This window comes from Procambarus clarkii, chromosome 4 (assembly GCF_040958095.1).
Source record: "Procambarus clarkii isolate CNS0578487 chromosome 4, FALCON_Pclarkii_2.0, whole genome shotgun sequence".
Classification (NCBI taxonomy): domain Eukaryota; kingdom Metazoa; phylum Arthropoda; class Malacostraca; order Decapoda; family Cambaridae; genus Procambarus; species Procambarus clarkii.
This window is the reverse complement of record NC_091153.1, coordinates 6,387,786-6,413,634: the sequence shown is the minus strand read 5'-3', so window position 1 is coordinate 6,413,634 and position 25,849 is coordinate 6,387,786. Positions and strand designations below refer to the sequence as shown.

Below are 25,849 nucleotides of genomic sequence, written 5' to 3'. Positions count from 1 at the left end.
GATAGTGGCCCTCGGGTAAATTCGGGTAAAAAAAGATAAACCAAGATGTACCTAATTAACATCATTATTTTTTATTTTTTATTTATTTTTTATTTATTTATATATAAGAAGGTACATTGGATTTGTGAGGATACATAGCATAGTATTTACAATCTTGTAAAGCCACTAGTACGCGCAGCGTTTCGGGCAGGTCCTTAATCTAACAGATAATTTTAAGTAGGTAAATTCTATCAAAATTAATAAAATTATAAGATATATTGCAAGGGAAAAAAATGAGAGATTAGTTGGTATATTAAAGCACATTGGTATATTAAAGCTCTGATTGATTGCATTGACAGCTTGATTGGTAATTTAAACAAGATTAATAGGCACCATACAGCAAATTGATAGCACATATAAGACAGCAATGATTACAATGGTAAAGTTGTTTGGATTAGGTACATAAAGATTGGGAGATTGGGTAGCAATAGATACAGTGCAATTTTAAAGCAACAAGGTAGGAAACTATGAAGATGAAATTAGATACTTTTTAGTTTTGTTTTTGAATGATGCAAAAGTTGGACAGCTTTTCAATTCATTAGGGAGTGAGTTCCTTTGACTGGGTGACTGGGTCCCTTTATTTGCAGTGTTTGCACAGATTAAGTTTGACTCTGGGGATATCAAAGATATATTTATTTCTGGTGTGGTGATAATGGGTCCTATTACATCTGTCCAGGGAGAGTTTCAGAACATGGTTTGCATTTAAGAACAGGGTTTTGTAAATGTAGTTGACACAAGAGAATTTGTGGAGTGAGATTATGTTTATTAAAGCGTGTTTAGGGAGTTAAACAAGGAGGCTGAGTGTTGTCTGAAATCAGAGTTTGTTATTATTCTGACAGCAGATTTTTGCTGGGTGATGATGGACCTGAGGTGGTTTGCAGTGGTTGAACCCCATGCACAGATACAATCATGTAACAAGCTCAAGTTCAAGTATATTTATTGAGATAAGAAAGAAATACATCTCAAAGGGATAGAGTAGCTTAGGCTGTTTCTACCCCACCAATCATGTAACCAACATCATGTAACAAAATTCCCATTAATTTCCTCACCTTAGAGAAGTCAAATTGTGTTTGCGGTTATCGTGAATATTAAGTACTATCCCAATTACAACTAAAGTTTACAACTTGATTCTAATTGGGACGTCACGTGAATCCCATTTATATGACGTCACTGAGCAGTGTGTGACGTAAAGTTATGACGTCACTGAGTGAACCCGACTCAGACACAACGAAAACAACAACAAATACTAGTCCTCTTGTAGTCATATGAGTATCTTTATTTTATCCTAACTTAAATTTGTAAACCTACCAAATGAAAATAACTAATGAAGGTCATAGATTAATTAATTTACGTAAGATATTTTTTCTAGATTTGTTGTAACGATGAGAGTTTTGTGTAAATAATAAGACAGGACTGTAGGTTTTATTAGTAATAATGGCGACATACTTGCACACAGCAGTTTACGTGGTGTCAATAACAGCGTCTTTATGTCGTGTCCCGGAAGGTATGAGTTCCTCGTCATGTTGTATGACATATAAATAATGTTGGTGAATGTGAGTGTGAGCGAGGCAGGGTAATGGAGGCTGCTAGGGAGGAAGAGTTGGGGGAGGCGCCAGGGTGTCTGAGTGGCTGTCACACCTCTTGTGTACCCCTGCTGCCCTGCCCCCTATTACCCTGTCTTTGTTGCCCTGCCCCTGCTGCCCTGTCCTTGCTGCCCTGCTCCTATTACCCTCTTCTTGATGCCCTGCCCCTATTACCCTGTCCTTGGTGCCCTGCCCCTATCACCCTCTTCTTGATGCCCTGCCCCTATTACCCTGTCCTTGCTGCCCTGCCCCTATTACCCTGTCCTTGCTGCCCTGCCCCTATTACCCTGTCCTTGGTGCCCTGCCCCTATCACCCTCTTCTTGATGCCCCTGCCCCTATTACCCTGTCTTTGCTGCCCTGCCCCTATTACCCTGTCCTTGCTGCCCTGCCCCTATTACCCTGTCCTTGCTGCCCTGCCCCTACTACCCTGTACTTGGTGCTCTGTCCTATCACCCTGTCCTTGCTGCTCTGCCCCTGCTGTGCTATCCCCTGGCTAATCTGCCTATGCTGCCTTACCCCCTGACTGCTTGGGCCATGCTACCTTGCCCCCCCCCCCCTTAGTATCTTGCCCTGTGCATCCCTGTCCCTTCTGTCTTGACATCTACCCTGTCTTTGTTGCTCTGTCCCTACTAGTATGCCCTAGCTACTCTGCCCCTGTTATCCTTCCCCCTGCTGCTCTGCTCCTGCTGTCCTTCCCCCCTGCTGCTCTGCCCCTGCTGTCCTTCCCCCTGCTACTCTGCCCCTGCTGCCCTTCCCCTTGCTGTTCTGCCCCTGCTGTTCTTCCCCCCTGCTGTTCTGACCCTGCTGTCCTCCCTGCTGTTCTGCCCCTGCTGTCCTCCCTGCTGCTCTGCCCCCCTGCTGTCCTTCCCCTTGATGCTCTGCTGCTGTCCTGCATTTGCTGCCCTGCCCCCTGACTACTTTACCCATACTGCCTTGCCCTCTACTACCCTACCATACAGCCTTGCCTCCAGCAATCCCTGACCCTTCTATTCTGCCCCCAATTCCCCTGCCCTCGCTGACCTGTCCCTTACTACCCTGCTCCTACTGTCCTGGCCCATAATACCCCTGATCCTGCTCCACTTTCCCTGTTGCTTTAGCCCCATTCCTCTCCCCCCGTGATGACCTGCTTCTGCTATTCTGCTCCTGCTGCACTGCCATGCCCCTTATGTTGCCATGCTACCCTACCCCTGTTGCCCTGCCCATACTGCCTTACCCCTTACTACACTGCCCATCTATTGTGTCCATCCTCTTTACTCTGTTGCTGCTCTGCTTATTCTGCTCTATACCTGCTGCTTGCCCTTACTTGACACCTCCTTCAGCCCTGCCTTTGTGCCTCTGCTGCCCCTTAGCTACTGCTCTACCCTTTTACTCTACCCCTGCTGTCCTGCCATTGTCACTCTGTCTCTGCCACTGCTGAGCTCTCTACTGCCCTGTCTTACTGTCCTTCGCCTGTCACCCTGTTCCTTACTGCTGTGCCTTGTGCTGGTCTGTCTCTGCTGTCTACCCATTACCCCAGGTGCCCTTCCCTTGCCCTTATTGCCCTAAACCTGCTGTGCTGTCTGTGTTGGCTTGCTCCTATTGCCCTTCATTTGCTGCCCTGTGTTGTGACCTAAAATATTGTAAATTTAGCTAGACATTTTCTTGAGTCCTTCCAGCACATGAGTAAAGGTGAATCAAGCTATGAAGAATGCAAATGATGGTTCAAGAGATTAATGGAGGTTAGGTCCTTTGGGGTGTGAGGATCCAGCCAAGATGTGAATTGACTGCGTCAGGTCAAACCTTGACAGAGAACAGGCGTGACATCTAGTTATAATAAGGAAATTTTGGCTTTAACTGAATACAATGCCTACAGTGGTTCAGGATGTAGCAGAGGCATGGAATGCCCACGTGAGTCATAGCCTGAGGCAGTGGGCAGTTGTCGTGTCTTGAGATGTCACAACAGGAATGTGACTAATCATCCAGACCATTCTAGTGAGGACCTCTCGAGTTAGCGATACATGCCAGGACCTTGGAGTTAGTCTCTCTTCAGGGGAGTGGAGGGCCAAAGAACGAGGTTCCCAGAGCCGAGTATGGAGTCTCATTTGACTGTATGTATGGTCGAATTTGTGTAAGTTTGTGTGAGTATGAGGAAGCTAACACTGGAGGGGAATGACTTGAGTAAATTCTGGGTTAGGTTGGTAGGCTAATTAATGTGGATTGGTTAGCATCCTTTGTGTGGACTGGGTAGAGTCCAGGAGTGTGGACTGGTATGGTTCAGGAATTGGCATAATGTACAAAAATTATATTTAAAATACTATATATATATATAATAAATACCAAATATACTTGAGCTTCAGTATCCTTTCCTTGTAAATTCATGTCATGAGCTGAACAGTTCATCTCGGAGAGATAGGTTGTAGTTTGCTGATTTTTTTTCACATGGGCAATGATTTAATCACATATGACAGATACATGTATTACACTACAATATGTAAGTCTCCATTTTCAACATGGTGTCGCACAGTATGTAAATTCTCATTACATTACCTGTCCCTGTTGCTCTCAACCTACTGCTCTGACTCTTCAACCCTACCACTGTTATGCTATTGTCTTGCCCAAGTAGCTCTACCCTTCTGACTCTCCACTGCTAACCTGCCTTTATCACTGTTCCTGCTGCTCTGTCCTTGTTATTCCTACCTTTCTGCATGGTTTCTGTTGCCCTTCCCCTGTCACTCTGCCCCTGCTGCTCTGTCACTGCTGAGCTGACTTTTTCCATGGTGTACTGCCTCTAATGCCTGCCCTTATTTGGGCTGGATGGTAGAGCAATGGTCTTGCTTCATGCAGGTTGACGTTCAACCCACAACTCTCTAAGTGGTTGGGTACCATTCCTTCTCCCTTTCCATCCTATCCCATCCCAAATCCTGATCCCTTCCAAGTGTAATATACAGTAGTCATAATTGCTTGGCACTTTCTCCTAGTAATTCTCGTCTCTGTGTTCCTGCTACTCTGTTCTTTCTGGCCTCCTTTGCTGCTACATACTGTCCTTTCTGCCCTCCTTTGCTGCCTACTCTGGCCTTACCCCGACTACTCTTCACCCGTACCTTGCCTCCTAATGCCCTGCCCCTGCATGTTGGTAGTCTAATGAAGGCTAGTGGCCAGATGGGGCATCCAGAATGTTGTAAGGGCACTAATTGGCAATTCTTGGGATGCCAATCTAATAACATATTTGTTTATTTTCCCTTTAGGCATTATGGAAAGTGAAAGTGGCAAAATACAGGAAGATGAGATTTGGACAGGAGGAGGAGAAAATGCATTTGTCAATATTAACAACAAATTTGAAGTAGTGAGGGAGGATTTCAAGAACTATGAAGTGGGCTCAATGACTGACAGTGTCTCTAGTCAAGTCAATATGCAAAATGTTTCACAGGTAAGTAAATATATTTTTATGATCTGCCATTCTGGTTCTCCTATATCCTGAATGTCCTAAGGCATGCCATCTACAGTCTGGCAAGCTGTGTAACGCACCAGTACCATAGAGACTACAGCATCCCTGAAGGGTCATGTATGGTGCTTTGGAAGTCACTGGAGATGTCATCTGGCCAGAATAAACTGATGCTCCGATTGTCTCTTCACAAGCACAAGTTTTCCCAGAACCCTTAGTGATGTTACATTTGAGAATGATAATGGGAATCCTAAACTAACCTAATCCACCATTTACAAACAACCTTTCTCTGCCTTATCATCAAATGGCAGCACCTCCCCCAAATCCAGGGTTCTCTGGTTTATAGCAATAGTTCCTCCTCACATACAATTGACTAAGATCAATCCAAAACTTAGCTTGCTGGTTGTCATGTGGCAACCTATGCCATCTTTTTCTTAGCCAAGAAAGAAGATGGCTGCAGATGAAGGAACCAACTCCAAACATCAAACAAACAAAATCCCTTCTTCCTGAGGAGGGCATAAAGTGCCCCAACCCAATAGCCAGAAGTGAGGGCCAACGAAAAGACCATCTTAAAGAAAAGATCCTAGAAAAGAGAGAGGGACATAGTAAAATGAGAAAAAGAAAGAAAAAGCTCATGATCCAAAGACAAAGCAAGCTTAGCAAGAAAATTAGCCAGCTGGAGGTGGGGGGGGGGGGGGGAAGCTAAGGAACTTGTAAAATGGCAAAGACAAAACGTTGATGCCAAAAGCTAACAAGAGGTTCCACAGAAGCTGACAGGAAGCAATATTAGGCATTAAACAATAGTCAACAAATAGGCAAGAAAGACAGGATCACCAGAACTGACACCGAAGCACCTCAAAAGATGAACTGTCCAGAAACACCTGGAACACCAACTCAACCTTATGCCATTCATGTGTTTGGGTATGACTGAAACTGTGCCAAGCCCCAGAGATAAAAGGGAACCATTTGCAAGCAAAGGTAAAGATGGCACCTTAAACCTCAACTAAGAGAAAGAAACAAACCCAAGCTCAAAAGAGGCAGGAGCCATTAATGAGGTGAGGTTCTAATCTTGCAGAAGGAATCTGCACAAAAAGGATGGATCCCAGAGTCCTACCAGCACTCTGAAATGCACCTGTAGGAGCGACAGAGGAATAGAGCTAAAACTTCAGGGGGGGGGATACATAAAATTCTCTGTGCTAAGTGAAAACTCCTCAGAACCAGACAGAAGAGATCATAAAGGGTTGAATGGCATGTACAGATCTACCTTAGGCTTCCCCTAACAACTGCAGATGCCCACCAATTTGTATAGAGGGCCTCAGGGAAGAACTAGGGTTTCCCCATCAAATGCCAAAGATCGACAAGCGTCCCTTTCCCATGGGAGCATCCGAGTCAATAAGGACCCCTCCCCTTTTTCTCCCTTTAGAAGAGAAGGCAAAGAATCTCTGATGTGAAACTCTGGCTCAACTGTCCCCGAACCAAAAGGAGCCAAAAATTCTGAAGGACCCAAATGCTTCAGAGCTTGGACCAGGGGAGAAAGAAAGTGGCTGGGTGCACTACACCAGCATCTCCCAAACTACAGGGCAGCAAGGAGGAGGAGCAAACTTTTGTTTTAACATGTCTGCAATAACTAAATGCTTCATCTTGTCAAAAAGTAGAAGAGGCGCCAACTTCAGCTCACTCAAGTCAGACCATGGCAGCTAAAGGCAAAAACGGGGATGTCTTGGAAAGATTTGGTTGAAACTGAGGAATTAATACAATCATCAACCCAACATATGGAATGATAGACAGAAGGGATAATTATTGACGAAACTGCATTGCACTCGGGAAAATCATGCACAGCAGTGGTTAGCTCAGAGGAAAGGTTCACTCCACTCCTAGAACACATGAAACCTGTGGGGAAAATCATGCACAGCAGTGGTTAGCTCAGAGGAAAGGTTCACTCCACTCCTAGAACACATGAAACCTGTGGGGAAAATCATGCACAGCAGTGGTTAGCTCAGAGGAAAGGTTCACTCCACTCCTAGAACACATGAAACCTGTGGGGAAACTCCAACACTGACTGGAGGTGATTGGCTGGAAGGCCGAGCACGGGGGGTCACAATAACCACATCAAAAGAGGATTTATATTATGTGTGTGTACATATATTTCTAAAGAAAATTACTGCCAAAGAATTTTTTTTAAATGTTCTTAGCATTTAGAAACAATATAAGTCAAGGTACTGTATGTACCAATCTTGTATTTGTAATTAATATGTTTTGTTGTGTACATTTCAGCTGAACAGAGATGAATTGGATTATGTGAATTCTGGTTTGTTGGATTTGTTACAAAATACATCCCCTGGAGTTACTGCAGTAAATGAATCCCCTGGTAATAGTGTGGAAGTCAAACCAGAAGAATTTGATAGATATACAAGAATATCTTGTATCAAATGCAACCAGCCACATTGTTACAGTCTCACCGAATGCCACAATGCAATTATGGTAACTCCTGAGTCTGTATAAATGTAAATATATATTTATGCATAATATATTAAGAAAATATTCACTTTTCTTTGTATACTGTATTAGTAAAAATTTTGACGATTTTCAGATTAATCTAGTGATTACAGAAATTAATACAGTGCAGTATTATTCAGTTTTTTGTATGCTCATTAGCTATGATGTTCCTAAATCACTTGATATGTATATTGTACTCTGTTTTGGTGTCTTTGGATAGTGTTGGAAAGCTCGCACCCGCAATGAAGTTGGTGAAGTACAAGAGGCACGAGGTTGTATTGCCAACCCTGATCATGTGTCTATGCAATGTGGTATTAAAGAAAATCCTCGTACACCGCTCAAAATTGAATGCTGCCGAACTAGCTACTGTAATAATGGTAGTTTCCCAGTTCTACCATCTACAGATCCAAGTATGTTTAGGGAAATATTTTCAGTGATGCATCAGATGTTAGATAATTTAGTAACAGATTTTGTGTGTAGACATGACTTCTTATGCAGTAGGGTACAAACACCTTTATCTGGTTCCTTAAAAAAGTTATTGCTATTTAAGTAGAATAAATAAATATAAATATTACATTGCATTAGTAACAAAACTTTTGGTATGAATTGAAAAACTGAATGATCTATAAAATTACACCAGATATTAACCAAAATTTATTGTTGGCTGGAATTATGTAAAGTCTCGGACATCTGACCACCTCAGTGCTGACATGGTTTCCCATTGTTTTGGTCGCCGTACTATAGAATGGATATAAATTCACTAGAACGCGTCGAGCGTAGGATGACAAAGTTGATCCCCCAAATTAGAAACCTGTCATATGAAGAAAGATTGACAAAGCTTAAATTACATTCTCTAGAAAGGCAAAGAATTAGGGGGTGACATGATAGAAGTGTACAAGTAGATGAATGGACATAATGAAGTGGATATTAATAGGGGTATTAAAAGTATCAACACAAGACAGAACACAAAACAATGGGTATAAATTGGGTAAGTTTAGATTTAGGAAAGACCTGGGTAAATACTGGTATGGTAACAGGGTTGTTGATTTGGGGAACCAATTATTGCATAACGTAATAGAAATAGGATCCCTTGATTGTTTCAGGTGTAGGTTAGACATATATATATATATATGAATTAGATTGGGTGGTTATAAATAGGAGCTGCCTCGTATGGGCCAATAGGCCTTCTACAGTTACCTTCATTCTTATGTTCATTATTGAGGACAGAATGTCTGTTTGGCTGAACTGCTGCTCTGATAATTAAACTACAGGTAGTTATATTACCCATTTTTAAAAGACGTTTCACCAGTACAGTATACACATGTGTATTATATATATTATACCATTAGATAGGGTACACAGTGGTGCTCAAGTCTTGCTTCCCCCCTTTCCCCTCTTTTTACCCTCAGTGCCCTCTTTCAATCGTTATTTGACCTATATCTGTATAGACATATATTTCCAAAGTTATACATAGTGAATTCCACCATTAACACATCAATACAAAATGTGAGCAGGAAATAAATAAATAAATGAACAAAGTTATTCTCATGTGGCACCACCTCATTACTACTGAAAAAACACAACTTTCCGGTTTACTACAGCTAAACCATGATGGGTAGAGACTTTTTACATGGCTTTTCTTGCTTCCTAGATGCTAATTAATAATGTCAAAGGGAAAAATAAATTCAGAATTGTTCTTGCTCATAACAGTCAATACAGCAATATAGCCTGTGCAGTTTTAAGGGTTAATAGTATAGATTGAATGAGTGGGTCTTGTTGTTACTTGAACTGTAATAAAAAATGCAAAATTAAAAATATAAATATTTAGCTACATTTCAATTTAGTTGGAGCAAAACATTTTGGGCGGGTTCTGATACCGAAGAGTTAAATCAGATAATTATGTTGATGCTTCATAATGTGGTAGTAGCAGTGATTGTCGTTTACCTCTTTCTGTTTATTTGTGGGTGTAGCTTGGTGTTTGTTTAACAGACTGCTCAGTAAATATTGTATTGTACAGTCAAATACAGCAGCATCTACAGCATTACCTCAAGCCAGTAAGTGTGGTTAAAATGTTAACTTCAAGGTGAGAGGCATATATTTTATAGGAAGAATTAGTAGGAAAAAGATATCCTCTTGAAATTTCTTCATCGTGAGTCAGGTCTGCTGACAGTTGAGTACGGTTTTGAATACATTGCTACGGTTGTCGTATCCATTAAAGGCAAGAATTTTTTCTAAGCTGCAATAAATAGAAAAAGGCAAAGTGAATAGAGAATAAGCACTGTATTGTATAAATGTTTGTATATGTGAAAGAAAATGATGGAGAATGAGAGTGCCCCCTTGTGTATTATTCATATTTAAATATAATATTCTATCATATAAACATTTCTTACAAAATTTGTAGAGCTGTATTTTGCAGTATTAGAAAGATATACAGTACAGTACTTAAAGAAAATAAATTTTCTTACAGTGAAAGATAACGAATCGCGAGCATTAAGGATATTTGTGATTCATGTGGTTCCTGTCATGGTAGTTATTGTAATTGCCATTGTTGTAATCCTCCTGCTACGTCGCGCCCATAATCGTAGGATGCGGGAATATGCAGCAGCAGCTGCGGCTTCTGCATTACCACCACATCATGCTCTGTACAGAGATGAACTTAGAGTAACTGCTGCAGGAGATTCAACTTTACGGGTGAGTTATCAACATGACTTCATATCCCCACATTGCCTTGTGTTATACTTGACCAAAATGGATGAAAGGTAATTGTAGGGGGAAAAGGAGGTTAATGATAATATATATATATTCATACATTATTATTAGTCATTACTATGTGGGCTCAGTATTGATACAAAAGGGGAAAATATATTGAAAGAAAATTTTAAATTAATAAATGATAACAAATAATAATAAATGAACATAAATAACATAATAAATAAACTAATTAAAATTGCATGAACTTTAGGAAAAGACTTTGTTATAATATTTGTAAAGTACAGTTCTGTATATGCTTTTCTTATATTTGATGCACAGGAAATCTTCAATGACTCCATCACATCTGGAAGTGGATCGGGTCTGCCTTTACTGATCCAGCGCACCCTTGCCAAGCAGATCTGGCTAGCAGAGGTTATTGGGAAGGTAAACAAATATTTTATAGTATGATTTGATAATGTTCTTGCCTTCCCAGCTACACTTTTCTGACTTGTTGTTTTTGTGCGAGTTTGTCACGTAAGAATTTATAGAATTTGTGTAAGTAAACAAATGTTGATAACTTTAACTGGTTTTTTATATAATACTGTAGCTCCAGCATTTTGCTGAAGGTATAATGTCTTGCATTAAGTAATATGATGTTTGCCAAAGCTGCCAAGTTCAAACTAGTCCAAAAAGAGAGCCATTTAGTGCAGGCGATGAGTCACAATAACGTGGCTGAAGTTGTTTGACCAGACCACACACTAGGTGAAGGGACGACGATGTTTCGGTCCGTCCTGGACATTCTCAAGTCGATTGAAAAAGAGAGGAGAAAATGGGGTAGTGAACAGGAGGAAAAGTGACAAGCACAGTAAACAGCTGCAAAACTACATCTGTCGCTGCAGCAAATTCCCCAAGAAGACCTGCTTGCCTGAAATGACTCTCAGTCACATAGTTTTCACTGTGGAGGGGTGGGGGGATGAATGGAATAGTAAGCTCTGGACACTTAGTATTAATTCATTGTTCTTGACTCACTTGGGGGAGAAATAAATGACAGGCACATTAGGCAACAGGACAGTGGATGGTCAGCCCACTAGTACATTGAATATTATTAACCCACAAAGGAGCCAAAGTTTAAAATTGATTTGTTTATTGAATTGCTTAAATGAGATACCCTGACTATGGTTACCCATTTGAGGCAATAAAATTTACGTGACTAGGACAAGAGAGCAGTATTTACAGCCACAGTGAACACTACTCTGCACGAAGTTCTGATTTTCAACCCTCGCCGACCCATGCAACAACCCCCCAAGTTACACGGTCATCACAGTCTGTCGCCCAATCTTTTATACAGCTGTTGCGGGCTGAGTAAAGTCCTGCGGTATCATTTGATCTTGACTGGTAATCTCAAGTGGATTAGTAAAGCTGCAACATATCTGACATCATCATTATTTCCTATGCTTCTGACTTAACCTGACCTGGCAATGTTGTTAGCACCCATAGGAGGTGTGATTTCTCATTGTCTGCTGATGGACTACTTGTTGCCGCAACCAGATCTGTTCTATTGTTACCCTGTTCTAATGTTCTCATGTTGCAGCCTGTGCTTTCTGGGTGGGGTTTTTTCAGTTTTGGATCTATCTCTGATATCCCTGTTCTCCACATGCCACTTGAAGCACACTAAATTTTGGTCAAGGTGAACAAGGAAGCTACTGGGGCCACCCAGAAAGGGACATTCAATGCTGGAGTTTTATAATCCATGTTATATACATGGATTATAATCCACGTACTATATAGTAGGTTATAATTATTGTTTTGTTATCCCAGGGCCGATATGGTGAAGTGTGGTGTGGGGTGTGGCATGGGGAGAAAGTGGCAGTCAAGATATTTTTCTCACGTGATGAAGCATCATGGGCAAGAGAAACGGAAATATATAGGTAAATATTATATATTAGACCTTTTTACATTTTGCAAAATACATTTTTGCTCATCATTTTAGTACCAAGTAATATAAGAGGAAGTTTTTAGAATGCTGACCACCTGTTTAACACCATTTTCAGTTGTTTTGACTGCATTATAATTTATTGGCATTCATGCTATTGTATTATAGTTATAGATTTATATCATAATTAATTAGTGTGTATTTTCCAGCACTGTGCTTCTGCGACATGAAAACATTCTGGGCTTTTATGGTTCAGATATGACATCTCGTGGATCCTGCACACAGCTCTGGCTAGTCACCCATTATCATCCACATGGCTCTTTGTTTGACTACCTTAATGCTCACACCCTAGATCATACAGCACTTATGACTGCAGTGCTCTCTACCATCAATGGTCTGCTTCATCTACATACTGAAATCTTTGGCACACAAGGAAAGCCTGCCATTGCCCACAGAGATATCAAGTCTAAAAACATTCTTGTTAAGGTAAGAATGGTCTGTAGTTTTGAACAATAATCTGACCTCTTTGCTGCTTCATGTAAAATATCTTCCAATTAAACCGGCTTTTATTATTGTATTTTACTTGTACTGTATTCAAATTTCAGTGCTGGCCCCCCCCCCCCTACCCCAGTAGCTTCCCAGTGCATTAGACTCTTGCTAGTACCACAGGTACACCCACAACACTTCCAGGCCTCTAGGTTTTTGCAGGTCTGCTAAACACCAAGAACAGAATCTGATGCACTCGTCGAGAAGAGGGAAGCATGTAAATCGGAAATTGATCCAATATTGACCATAAAGTAAAGATGAAGAAAACCGTACCATGAATCTTCATGATAACTAGAGAAAATGAAGAAAACCAAACTGTAGTTTGCAATGGAAAATAACTGCTGTGGTAATTACCATGCACACCATCAGGTGGTAGATAGTCACCTGGAGGTCCTGTTGGCCAGCACCTGCTCTCATGCACCTGGGACCACTTTTGATGTTCCAGCCTCGGCCTCAGTGGGGACCTAGACTTCTATTTTCTAGATAAATAAAGTAAGGAAATTATAAGGAGAATGCACTAGGCCAATGTGACTATATAGCACTTGGAAGGGATATGAAGACCGGGAGCTGAGATAGGACAAAAGGAAGGAATGGTGGCCAATCACTTGGACCATCAGGGATTGAATGCCAACGTGCAAGAAACGAGACCTTCACTGTACCAATGAGTCCAAGTGGTTGGACTCTTTTGTTGGTAGAAGTGATGTAGCATTCTTTGGGATGCTATCCAACAGTCTGCTATTTCAAGAGGGACCACTTGGTGGCTCCCTGTTACTAGTGGCTTTGGTTAGCTCCACACATGTCAAGTCACACAAAGCCCCTGCTAGTTACTAAAAGCCTTACCAGGTCCCTGATCAAAATCTGGTACCCTGTACAAGATGCAGAGAGCAGGGGTTTCTTGATCATCCTCACCGAGAAGTCAGCCACCAGAGCGATAGTGAAACAAAACACAACAGCAAGCAAATGTAAGCTACTATGGAGCTCCATCCTTGACAGAAGTTTATAATATATTTTCATATAATTTGTAGGTTGTGTGGCCTGTTCTTCCCTATTCCACATTCCATTATGCAGGCGATGAGTCACAATAACGTGGCTAAAGTAAGTTGACCAGACCACACACTAGAAGGTGAAGGGACAACGACGTTTCGGTCCGTCCTGGACCATTCTCAAGTCGATTGTGAGAATGGTCCAGGACGGACCGAAACGTCGTCGTCCCTTCACCTTCTAGTGTGTGGTCTGGTCAACTTCCATTATGCAACCCAGCTTCCTGTTTAGATAGTACTTTCTGTAACTATGTCGACCATTGTATATACATAGACATAGTGAACAATAAGATAGAAGAATTTGGTACTATTCACTTTTTAGTTTGAAAAAACTGAAAACAAACTTAAATATTCCTAGACCTAGTATAGCACATATGTCTTATATTAGACCTCAGATAGCATGTCATATGTCTAGGAAGGTTAGGTTAGGTTAAGATATTTTTGCACCATCAGTACAAAAACTTTTTCAGTTTGTCCAAATTCAATAGTACCGATATCTACTTTCTAATTGCCTTATACGTCAATGTATGTACGATGGTCCTCATTGTTACTACAAGTACTGCCTAAACAGGAGGATGGGGAGCATTATGTGACATCTATTTACAATGAATTCCATCTGCCAGATTTTATACATTAATTTCTACAATTTATACCAGTACTTGTTTAATAATTCAGTTCTTTCTTGCAGTTAAATGGAGCCTGTGTGATTGCTGATTTTGGATTAGCAGTGATGCACACACAAACTACAGGGGAAATTAATATCAGCAATAATCCTCGAGTGGGAACAAAGCGATACATGAGCCCAGAAGTCCTAAACGAGTCGTGAGTTTTCTATTTCTTGTAATTACATATGTGTAATTGTTTATTCTCTGCATAAACCACAATAACATTGCTGCAGATAAATAACCCAATGCACGCTTACGAAGTGAAAATGTTCAGTCCATCTTGGACCCTTATCAGATAAAGGAAGAAACCATTTTAAGGCAAGGGAGATGGTGTATTGTTAAATTAACTTTTATATATAACATACTCAACAGAAACCTTTGTCATTGTTTTGTGGCTGTTGATTCATGCCTTTCTCAGTACATGGCTAAATGGTCTAATCTTTAGAGAATGTGTGATCTGACTTGGTTATCTGCCCCTTTGCACTCATCTTGTATGTCTTCTGTCCTAACCTCTTTGTATCACTATCCTAGCTCTGTTTTATTTCAACTTTTCCTTTATGTTTTGCATTTACTCTCCTTCCCTTCTCTGCTTGCTTTATTTTAGTTTTCCTTTCTTTTCGTAGACAGTTGCCTTTCGCTCAGTATTCATGGCTTGCTTTATCCACTTACACCTCACTTCCTCTCTTGCCTCATAAGTGTGTCTTTGACTGTCTTCTATCAGTTGTGACTTGATAAGTGTCGAGGAGGGACCAAAATGTCCTCGGTTTCATTTTCATGTTAGGTTGGGTTATTTGTAATAACCTACTGTAAGTGTAGCTATATAGGTTTGAAGATTCCAATAGTGTTAGTCCATACTACCCAGTCTTGTAATTTATTCTACCTGTCTTATGAACAATATTACAAAATTTAAACTGGATCATAATATATTCCTCGAAGAGCTTTCTTGTTATCAATCTTTCCAATGCTTTCAGAGACCTGAAAATCTAAACAAGTATAAGTGAATTTGATCTTCTCAACACCTTGCCGAGAGTACAATTATTTAATAGTTAGTGTCTCAATTTGTATGGTTGTGAACTGTGGCACTGCAAGATGCTAATATTGATAGCTAAATTGTGTTATAAGGAAATAGTTTAAACAAGAATTAAGTGTATATCCTCACACTAGTTGCACCCTGCTGCCTGACCTACCGGTAGGCATGTAGGTCGTGCCTACACTTAAAGAAATAATTCACAAACATATGATAGTCCTTTTATCTGAAGGCAATTTTCCTGCAAACAGCATTCGCTCTCCTGGAAGGGAGAGCTTCCTTTTGTATCTTCATAAGCTTCTTGCCTGAAATCCTCCAAATCTAGGTACCATAGCAGACTATTGAATCACAGGCTGAGGACAAAAATCTGGCCTCCATAATGAAGGCATAAGGGAGTGGTGATACTAGATCAACCACATTTTCAAAGGGAAACCCACCAGAAAGGTAGAACACGGCAAAAAGAGCAACTACATGGACAACATTTACAACTCTGATTTTAACTTTTTTACACACTCATTGTCAAGGTCCAGTCATTATTAGCTCCACATCCTCACCCTGCCTTCCCCAGATGGCAACCCCAGCATCCCTAGTGTCTGGGGAAGCCACCCCACTTACTCATGCACATGATGTGCTATGGTGCTGTCATTCTTGTGTCTTCTGGCTCTGTGAGTGGTAATCCCCTACTAGAGACTAGAAGCCGAATCTGGTACACTCGGGGGCAAAGGAAGTCTGGGGATACTAGATCAACCCAAGCCAAGGCCCCATTTTCACAGGTTGGGGATTGAAGCAAGTGTAATACATTGAAATATATGGAAAATCAACACGATTATTGATAATTCTAATGAAAATACATTGACTTTTATTATTTGTATTGGAAACTAAATTTTCATATGCTTTAACACGTTCAAATCATTCATAATACTGGCGAGTCAAATTTAAACAAAATGGCAAGTACTGTACCTTATAAAATACTAGAGGAGTACCTGGTGGAACCCAGAATAGTCTCTATCTCCCCACATTTTTAGATATAAGGTGCAGCAAATTGTGTTTTCCTGGAACTTGGTTTAAAAATATCATTATACCTGTACTGTACATATACTGTGGTGTTGATTGTAGCTTTGAAGATTTACAACAATGTAATTTACTCTGAAAGGCACAGTAATCATATATAACAGTAATTTGTATACATCTTTTCAGAATAAACATGAGTGTTTTTGAATCATTCCGTAAAGTGGACATCTACGCCTTGGGGCTGGTTGTGTGGGAAGTGTGCCGAAGATGTGTTTCAAATGGAATTGTGGATGAATATAAACCTCCTTTTCATGATGTTGTTCCAAATGATCCCAGTTTTGATGACATGAAGAAAGTTGTTTGTGTTGACCAGTATCGCCCCATGATCCCTAACAGGTGGACTAGTGATCCAGTAAGTATGCAAGAGTCTTCATATACAGTAGTTAGTGTTTCTGTAGATATACTACACAGAAATATTGCAGAGGAAAATATAAAATGTTCTGGCACACTTTAGATTTTAACAAGTATAAGGATACATTCATGAAAAACCTTATGCAAAGTGAATGTGCACACAGGCAACTTTTAATACAGGTTATGTATAGAAAAAGTAGGGTTATGTTGAGAGCATGAATAATAACCTACTTATTTGATCAGTCTTGGAAAAGTTTTCTAACAAGGTAAAGAATCCTGGAATAATCACTTGTTTTTCCATCTCAAATGCTGCAAACAGAGGTTTGTAATGTTAATAGTCGAGTCTAGTCTAGATACTGTTCAATGATATTAGAAATGTTTTTATTTTATGCGACAATTTCAGAATTAGAATACTCTGCCATTTGAAGCATCACGTAAGACTTCTCTTAGCTAGTTTATCGGTAACAAACTATCATTCAAAATTAATGCATTATTCACGATGGGTCATACCTGCAGATGAAAAGTATATTAAGCCAAATTAAGGAAGTGTGGTGTTGATGGTGAAAGTTCTCTCCCGAGGATAATAAAGAATATAAAATATTGGTAGATAAATGGGCAACTCATAAAGGAATACCTTGTAGTTTTCACCAACATTTTTATTACAAAAGTTTGGCATCTTTGTAATGTCGTCAGGTGGGGAAACCTTCCATCATACGAAAACTATTTTTCCTAGAGAAGATTTCATAAAGCTGCACATTGCATTATGCACTGTATTAATTCAAATATGTCGTGGACCAAACTCTCACAAGTCGAGCCTGGCCTCGGGCCAGGCTTGGGGAGTAGAAGAACTCCCAGAACCCCATCAAGCAGGTATGTCGCAATTAATCTTAGACCATCTTGAAGTTATCTTGAGATGATTTCGGGGCTTAGCGTCCCCGTGGCCTGATCCTCGACTAGACCTCCTTTTTGTTACACACCCCTCCTGTCTGTTTTGTTAATTAAAGTTGCATTTGAAGGCTGCATAGAGTGTCGGAAAATCCGACACCATTTAATATATCATACAGATAATAGCTGTATTACCAACAAGTTACCCATAGAAAACGTAACTTGTAGTGGAATTACCGTCTAAAGAAAACGGGATATCATCACCACATACTATTATAATTCACCAGCTATTCTGCTGGGAATTATTCTTAAATACATAAGTCTTTGGACTTTACCATCATAAAAACATCTTATATAAATTAACTTAATTATCAATATTAAAGTAGAGTAAATGTGACCCTTCTTTCACGTTCTGAAATCTGGACAATGTAAGCCAGGCGTCAGAGTGGAGGAAGGAGGGCAGCCATTGTTATTGAGACCAGAGGCTCACACGGGAGCAAATTCGGCTCCTGTTAAATTTACTTGGACGTAGTGTTATGGAACCCAAAGGTGTACCATTTTTCAACACGCTGTCTACATATCAAGTTAAGTGTTCTTTCCGAAACCCATTATCTATCATTAGTGGCCATTAATGTCATTATATAGGGTGACCCGGTTAGAACGCGAAATCGCCTCATACTAAAGGTAATTAAGCCAGGTCTTTAATGTTCCATGTACTGTATAGTGTTTTCTCTGATATAGCTTGTCATATATAGGATTCTGGCTTCACAGCTAGCGCACTTTTGACAGGTCAAGACGAGGATGCAAGATTATGTGCACCAGTTACTGGGTGATAGAAGCTACCTCAAAGAGGATAATTTGGTGTCTACACCCTAGTTATACCTGGTGGACTAACCTGCTGTACTATAAGATAAGGAACCTCTTCAATGTATGTAGTTAATTCCTGTAGTTTGATTGGCTGCATATATATATATAAATATAAACCCCCCCTAATGTGTAGAGGATCGATTTGTGAGATTATGAGATTATTGCAGAAATACAGTCCACTTATCATTATACAAATTGCTATCGAAGTATATAAATTAACGTAAATATAAATTCATATAAATTAAATAAATATAAATCTCACAGGTCGGTTCCCACATTATTTGGTCCTTCGAAACCGAATTATTTGGTTCTTCGAACCGGATGACGGATTATTCGGTCCTATGAACCCACATTTGGTCATCTTAGTACCGGATGAACCAGTTAACCAGTGGATTCATTAAATATACTAAGTGCAGTGTTATTTAAACAAAGCCAGCAGTCAAGACGGCAGCGTAGCCTCGAGGGAGCTCAGGAGCCTCCCTCAGCCCAGTTCAGCTTCGTCAGCGGTTTCATGCACACCCACAGATATTTGGTGGCGTGTTATTTCGTGAAATGACAGCGCTAATATAGAATCCAGCCAAATTAGTGACTGTGTCTTCGCGAGATTGTTCACGGATTTCGTGGTGTTACATTTCGCGAGAGATTATCTACGAATTTTGTGGACTTTATTTCGCGAGGTCACTAATAATATTTAATACTTCTAGATAATATTAGAAGTTTCATAGAGGCTAATTAAGAGGCTATTATCAATAATTGTGTATATTATTTCTCCAAAATAGAGAATTATTTAATATATTGCACTAGTGATCACAGTATAATATTTACTAATTGCCAACCCACAACAGGGTAGGATAAAACCATTGACTAGTTGAACTATTATCGTTCATCCTAGTCCCATTATTACCATAGTGAATGGTCCAGACCCTATTTTGGGTGTAATTTTTATCAACTCGAGTTGAGTTGTATATATAATAATTTACTTATGATCATTACACCTTTGAGTGATTAATTAGTGTCTCTACCATCCTAGGGTGATATTGAAGAGCTAACCTAAAGGTACTTCCAGTGACACTGGTTTATCACTCAAATCATTAGTGTGTATGATTGTATATATATAATGTGTATTAATTTTAAGTGCTAACCTCTAGTAGAGGTAGGATTATTGCCTAGTGAGCAGAATTTAACCCTAGGCTACCATCAGTGCTTGTTCAGTATTATGAGCAGCCCAAATACAAGCCCCACAAGGCTTCACCAACTAGCCAGGATGGATAATGCAGGGAGAATGAAAAGAACCCTTGCAGGTCTTAAAGGCCACTTAACAAGACAGATCAAGAAATGTGAAGATTTGTCACAACAATCAACAGTTGATTATGCTGACCTGGAAAGCTATTATCAAGCAGCTGCAGGTAAATTTGAGCAAATCAAATGCCAAATGGCTGTCCTTGTGGGGACAGACTACTACCATCAATTCATTGGTAGCCCTACTAAATATCAGGGCATAACCATGTTAAACTCTGCAGGAGGTAAATTACTCTCAGGCCCAGTATCAAGCCTGAGGAGACCTATGCCTGCAGATAAACAATACCAGTAGAAACCTAAATTTGTCAGCTGATTATATTTCTCCAGTAGCATTATACTAAGGAGATTACAGCTGACTATAGTAACAGAGGTTGATGTTAGTATCATCATTTAAAGCTGAAGATGAGTTCATGAGGCCTCAGTGGCAAATCAGTGAACAGTAGCCTAAAACAGCTACAAGTCACTGCGACCAATGTCACTGAACCCACTGCAGTCTCAGAACCATACTATACTTTAATGATGAGCTATTCAATCTTCTGAATCAATTAACTAAATTAAACCCTAATAAATCTGATGACTGATTTGATACATTTATTATTTAATCAAGATGTATTCCATGGGCCTCAGTGTTTATATATCAGTGACCAGTTACCTGAAGAAACTTCAAGTTATATCTAATGTCACTGATATCACTGCAGTCCCTGAATCATACTTGACTGTAGTACTTGATCACATTCAGTCTTCTGGGTTAAATAATATGTAATAAGGCTTGAATATTAGCCTTTCAAGAGTTGACAGGGAAATGAAATCGCATTAGACTTCTAACCCCTGTAACTCTAGTACGGGACATCCGTCCTGTACGAACAGACACACAAATGTGTGATTACTAACTACTAACATCAAATTAATGTAATAATTCGATGGAGGAGTATCGGTGTTCGTCTGTTCTAATTAGGACTTCGACCCGTGAGCAGCCCCCTGGGGAATTATGTCGGAAAATCCGACACCATTTAATATATCATACAGATAATAGCTGTATTACCAACAAGTTACCCATAGAAAACGTAACTTGTAGTGGAATTACCGTCTAAAGAAAACGGGATATCATCACCACATACTATTATAATTCACCAGCTATTCTGCTGGGAATTATTCTTAAATACATAAGTCTTTGGACTTTACCATCATAAAAACATCTTATATAAATTAACTTAATTATCAATATTAAAGTAGAGTAAATGTGACCCTTCTTTCACGTTCTGAAATCTGGACAATGTAAGCCAGGCGTCAGAGTGGAGGAAGGAGGGCAGCCATTGTTATTGAGACCAGAGGCTCACACGGGAGCAAATTCGGCTCCTGTTAAATTTACTTGGACGTAGTGTTATGGAACCCAAAGGTGTACCATTTTTCAACACGCTGTCTACATATCAAGTTAAGTGTTCTTTCCGAAACCCATTATCTATCATTAGTGGCCATTAATGTCATTATATAGGGTGACCCGGTTAGAACGCGAAATCGCCTCATACTAAAGGTAATTAAGCCAGGTCTTTAATGTTCCATGTACTGTATAGTGTTTTCTCTGATATAGCTTGTCATATATAGGATTCTGGCTTCACAGCTAGCGCACTTTTGACAGGTCAAGACGAGGATGCAAGATTATGTGCACCAGTTACTGGGTGATAGAAGCTACCTCAAAGAGGATAATTTGGTGTCTACACCCTAGTTATACCTGGTGGACTAACCTGCTGTACTATAAGATAAGGAACCTCTTCAATGTATGTAGTTAATTCCTGTAGTTTGATTGGCTGCATATATATATATAAATATAAACCCCCCCTAATGTGTAGAGGATCGATTTGTGAGATTATGAGATTATTGCAGAAATACAGTCCACTTATCATTATACAAATTGCTATCGAAGTATATAAATTAACGTAAATATAAATTCATATAAATTAAATAAATATAAATCTCACAGGTCGGTTCCCACATAGAGTACCTTAAAAGGCCACAAGTTCCCCACCTCTGTCTTAAGAGAGCACTTTCATATATTATTTTGAAACTTATAAGGCATATGCATGAATATGCAAGGAGGGTTCCAATTGTTATTTGGCCACGTAGCCCCTTTTGGCAGATTTTAGAACCATTTTTAACCCTTTCACTGTGCAAATCATATACGTATGCTTTTGGCCTAACTCGCTGCACTACGAAAATCATACAGGAATGATTTAGAGTATTGCATAAGATTTCAAACTCCTGCAGGGGCTCACATCGACTTTCTCAGACCTCCAGTAAACAGATGCTATCTTTAAAAAAAAAATCGATAGACACTGTTCCTGGGTGTGAAGGCCTCGGTACTAAGCAGCCAAGGCTGGCGTATGAAGCACAAGTGAACAGCGCTGCTGTTTAGCTTGTGTCCACAGCATCACTTAAAATTTACAGTGTATAAGTAACTGTGATTATTTTGCATTGAAAGTATCATAGAAGATCCTGAGTGTGATAGACTATGTACAATGTTCAGATACAATTGAACACAATGCTGTTTATGATGATCACAGCACGAAGCAGATAGCGACAGGACTATGCCATTGTTTGGTACATTTAAGTATTATGAAATGATAATACATGTTCCTTTAGGAAATAAACTTAATTATGAAAAATGATTCATAATCTCGATTTAGTGAACAGGATTCTGATAATAATAGCAGTATTGTGCTTACAGTTAACGATAGGTGTATTATACAGTACTACAGTAGAGTTGATAATACATTTTGGTAACATTTAATGTTAATTGAATTTATATACAGTAATCCAATTTTTTTTTTTTTTTAGGTATTAGCAGGAATGTCCAAAATAATTCGAGAATGTTGGCACCAAAACCCTAGTGTGCGCCTGACAGCACTCCGAGTAAAGAAGTCACTGGTGAAGCTGGCACAGGAAGAAACCAAGATCAAGTTGGAGTTTGACTGTTGATAAGGAAAAAAACAAACATACAATTATGCTTACTCGATTTATATTACGTATACTGTATTGTATTATAAGCAGGACTATTTATTTACTGTACATTAGTACAGGGGTGTAAAATGCTGTACTTCCTTGGGAAAGATGAAGTGAAAAGCATCTTCCCATGATTAAGATGAGTAGTGAGGTAGAGTAAGGCTGTTTCAACGAACAAAAATATATTTAAGTTTTTCTTATGTTTTGAAGGCATAAAATACTTTTAAACTAAACAGTTTCAAAGGTTTTATTTCTTTTTCTGGGAGGCCCCTTTGGTAGCACTGTTGCTGGCACTTTGGTGAAGCCAAGCCTTGAGAAGTGTACCAGGACTTCGAGACTCGTGTTGACCTACTGGGAGCCAGGACCAGAATCTTGATGCTAGGCAAAACAGCATAAACTACTGCCCCAAGGAAATGTATAAATTCTTAATCACAAGGGGTCAGATTCACAAAGTAGTTACGCAAGTACTTACGAACCTGTACATCTTTTCTTAATCTTTGGCGGCTTTGTTTACAATTATTAAACAGTTAATGAGCTCCAAAGCACCAGGAGGCTGTTTATAACAATAACAGTTGATTGGGAAGTTTTCATGCTTGTAAACTGTTTAATAAATGTAACCATAGCCGTCAAAGATTGAGGAAAGATGTACACATTCGTAAGTACTTGCATAACTGCTACGTGAATCTGGCCCAAGATCGTTGCTGTAGATGAATAGCACCAACCTTGATGTAATATGCTCGACAGTTGCCAAATGGTGGCCCGTGTCATCAGGGGTCCTTATCAGCCACTCACCTTACTCATTCGCCTGATGCAAGTTGAGGATGCATCACTCTGCTCAAATTCTTCAAGCTGCTTTTCTTTCACCTAAATGGTGTTGGCAGTCCCTAGAATAGCGGTTTCATGGAAGCATATTAATTTATTTTTTCTTCCATTAAAATTTCACTATTATGTTTGCTTTCATCTACATTGCATGTTCCCTGCTTTCTATTTCCCCTCTGACTATATAACAGTACTCTCTTAACTGATCTTGAGTTTTTTCCTGCTGCACAAGAGATACCTGCTCTGAGGAGCTGGCTGCTCTTGAATCTTCTTGCCTCCAGGTAGTATACGGGACTTGCTTTCCACGTGGAGCAGGGCCAGATTTGTTTATAGGCCCTTGACCAAAACATCTACATGGGCATCACCCCTCTGGTCAGTGTAGCTATTCAAAGACTAAAGATGTACATGTAGACAGCTGGTGGGCCCTATGCCATGGTCAACCTGGCCTATTGGGTTATGCGGTCCTGACATGGAGGCCTGTTTTTTGAGGTGGTGATGGTAGTTAGCTTTGACCTTGTGCATAAATAGTACCTGGTCCTGATTCCTGTGCATTTTAATAATACCTTGTACTTTGGCTTGGTGTTTGCTTGGGTCATGTAGATAATTATTCTTTGGCAGCTACATACACCTTGAAAAAGTGTATGAAGCCATGGGTTAGGGCAGGGTTAGGTGTGTGATTATTCTACATGCTTCCCTTGTGCCTGGCATACCTTACTGTTTGTATATTAGTCCTGACAGCCAGTACCCATTACTTCCAAGTTTGCTTACCTTGTGTTCTCAATTGGCAAGGATGTGTTGGTTGTTGTTGCTATGTTGTTTGCAGCTTTACGGGTTGTGATTTAACGTTCTTGGATGCTACAGGTTCTTTCTGAAGCCACTGTCTTTTCACCTGTTGGATTTAGAACTGACTCTTGCCTGTGACTGCTGGCCTATACCTTTCTTGCAAGGGCTATAGGCCTGTGCTCTTGTGTGGTTTAGTACCTGCAGTTCGTCAGTGAAGTATGTGGCTGTCCCGGACCATGAGTGACCTAAGCCACCGTGTCGTGGTCAGGTAATTACTTACGTACATTTAGTTACAGGATGCATCACTGTTAGTGGTGTTCATCCACATGAACAATTGTTTGCTTCAGACTTTATTTATTCCGACAGTACTGTAGTTTGTTTTGTTGGGCCTTTCTTACCAAACTCCCCTTGCCTCATAGTAAGGACCAGATTCTGGTCGTGGCAACCTGTAGGTCAGCTCAGAGGCCTGGGGCATTTCTCAAGGTTTAGCTTCATAGTATAAATCATATGGAGCTACAGAGGGCCCACCAGAGAAAAAGTATGTATTACATTCAATACTTAATTTTTTTTTTTTACTTGATATTTAAAGTTCATTATATTTTTTATTGTGTAAAATATATGTAATTCAATATATAAACCTATTTTATTATATTTTTTGTTACATAAATATTTTTAAACCTTACCAATTATATATTCAAAATTTTGTCTTGTCATTAATTTGTGTATAATATTTGAAAAATACCCTGGTGAGATGTATATATATATATCTTGAAGACTTGATGACACTGGTACAAAATATGCTCTAGACAGACAAAAGGAAAGTTGCATTTATATTTTGTTAATTTGTGCTGGTGTGTGCCCAAGGCATAACAGCAGCCACGTATTGCCAGTGTTGTGTGGGTCATATGACAGGTTTGGTTATGCTGATAACTTTAAAACCAGTCTAGCATATTTTAAGCAACTTGTGTAAGAAGAATTTACAGGCAGGTTCTATTTGGTAATTTTTTCTTGCGTAGTAGACTACTGGGTAATTTACATAGTTATGTATGTGCCAAGAACCCACATTAAGGAACCTACACTGGGGAACGTACACTGAAGAACACTCCTGGAAGCTCACATTACGGAATCTACACTGAAGAACACTACTGGGAGCCCACATTAAGGAACCTACACTGAAGAACACTACTGGGAATCCACGCTGAAGAACACTTAAGAACACACACTGGGGGACACTTTTATCATCACACTTCTTTTGTTATTCTTATACAGTGTGTGTTCTGGATGGGCTTTGTGTGGAAGTGTGAAAAGTTATTTCAACTGTCAAAGAAAAAAAAA

At 39.7% G+C, this 25,849-nt stretch overlaps 1 protein-coding gene across 1 annotated transcript; it reads left to right on the top strand.

The window, feature by feature from the left end:
* Window positions 1–1,463: 1,463 nt before the first annotated feature.
* Window positions 1,464–25,849, top strand: sax (type I BMP receptor saxophone). The gene is made up of 11 exons (XM_045734340.2): window positions 1,464–1,543; window positions 4,848–5,029; window positions 7,319–7,525; window positions 7,761–7,950; window positions 10,008–10,231; window positions 10,571–10,675; window positions 12,050–12,159; window positions 12,374–12,650; window positions 14,439–14,572; window positions 16,640–16,865; window positions 22,748–25,849. Exons 1-11 carry the CDS (start codon window positions 1,474–1,476, stop codon window positions 22,886–22,888), a joined length of 1,866 nt encoding a protein of 621 aa, XP_045590296.1. The 5' UTR covers window positions 1,464–1,473; the 3' UTR covers window positions 22,889–25,849.

What these genes read in the sequence shown, in the direction of transcription:
- sax (XM_045734340.2), top strand. Translation starts at nt 1,474, where the DNA reads ATGGCGACATACTTGCACACAGCAGTTTACGTGGTGTCAATAACAGCG. An exon ending in CTAAAAACATTCTTGTTAAG is followed by an intron (nt 12,651 to 14,438) that starts GTAAGAATGGTC and finishes TCTTTCTTGCAG; the next exon opens with TTAAATGGAGCCTGTGTGAT. An exon ending in CCAGAAGTCCTAAACGAGTC is followed by an intron (nt 14,573 to 16,639) that starts GTGAGTTTTCTA and finishes ACATCTTTTCAG; the next exon opens with AATAAACATGAGTGTTTTTG.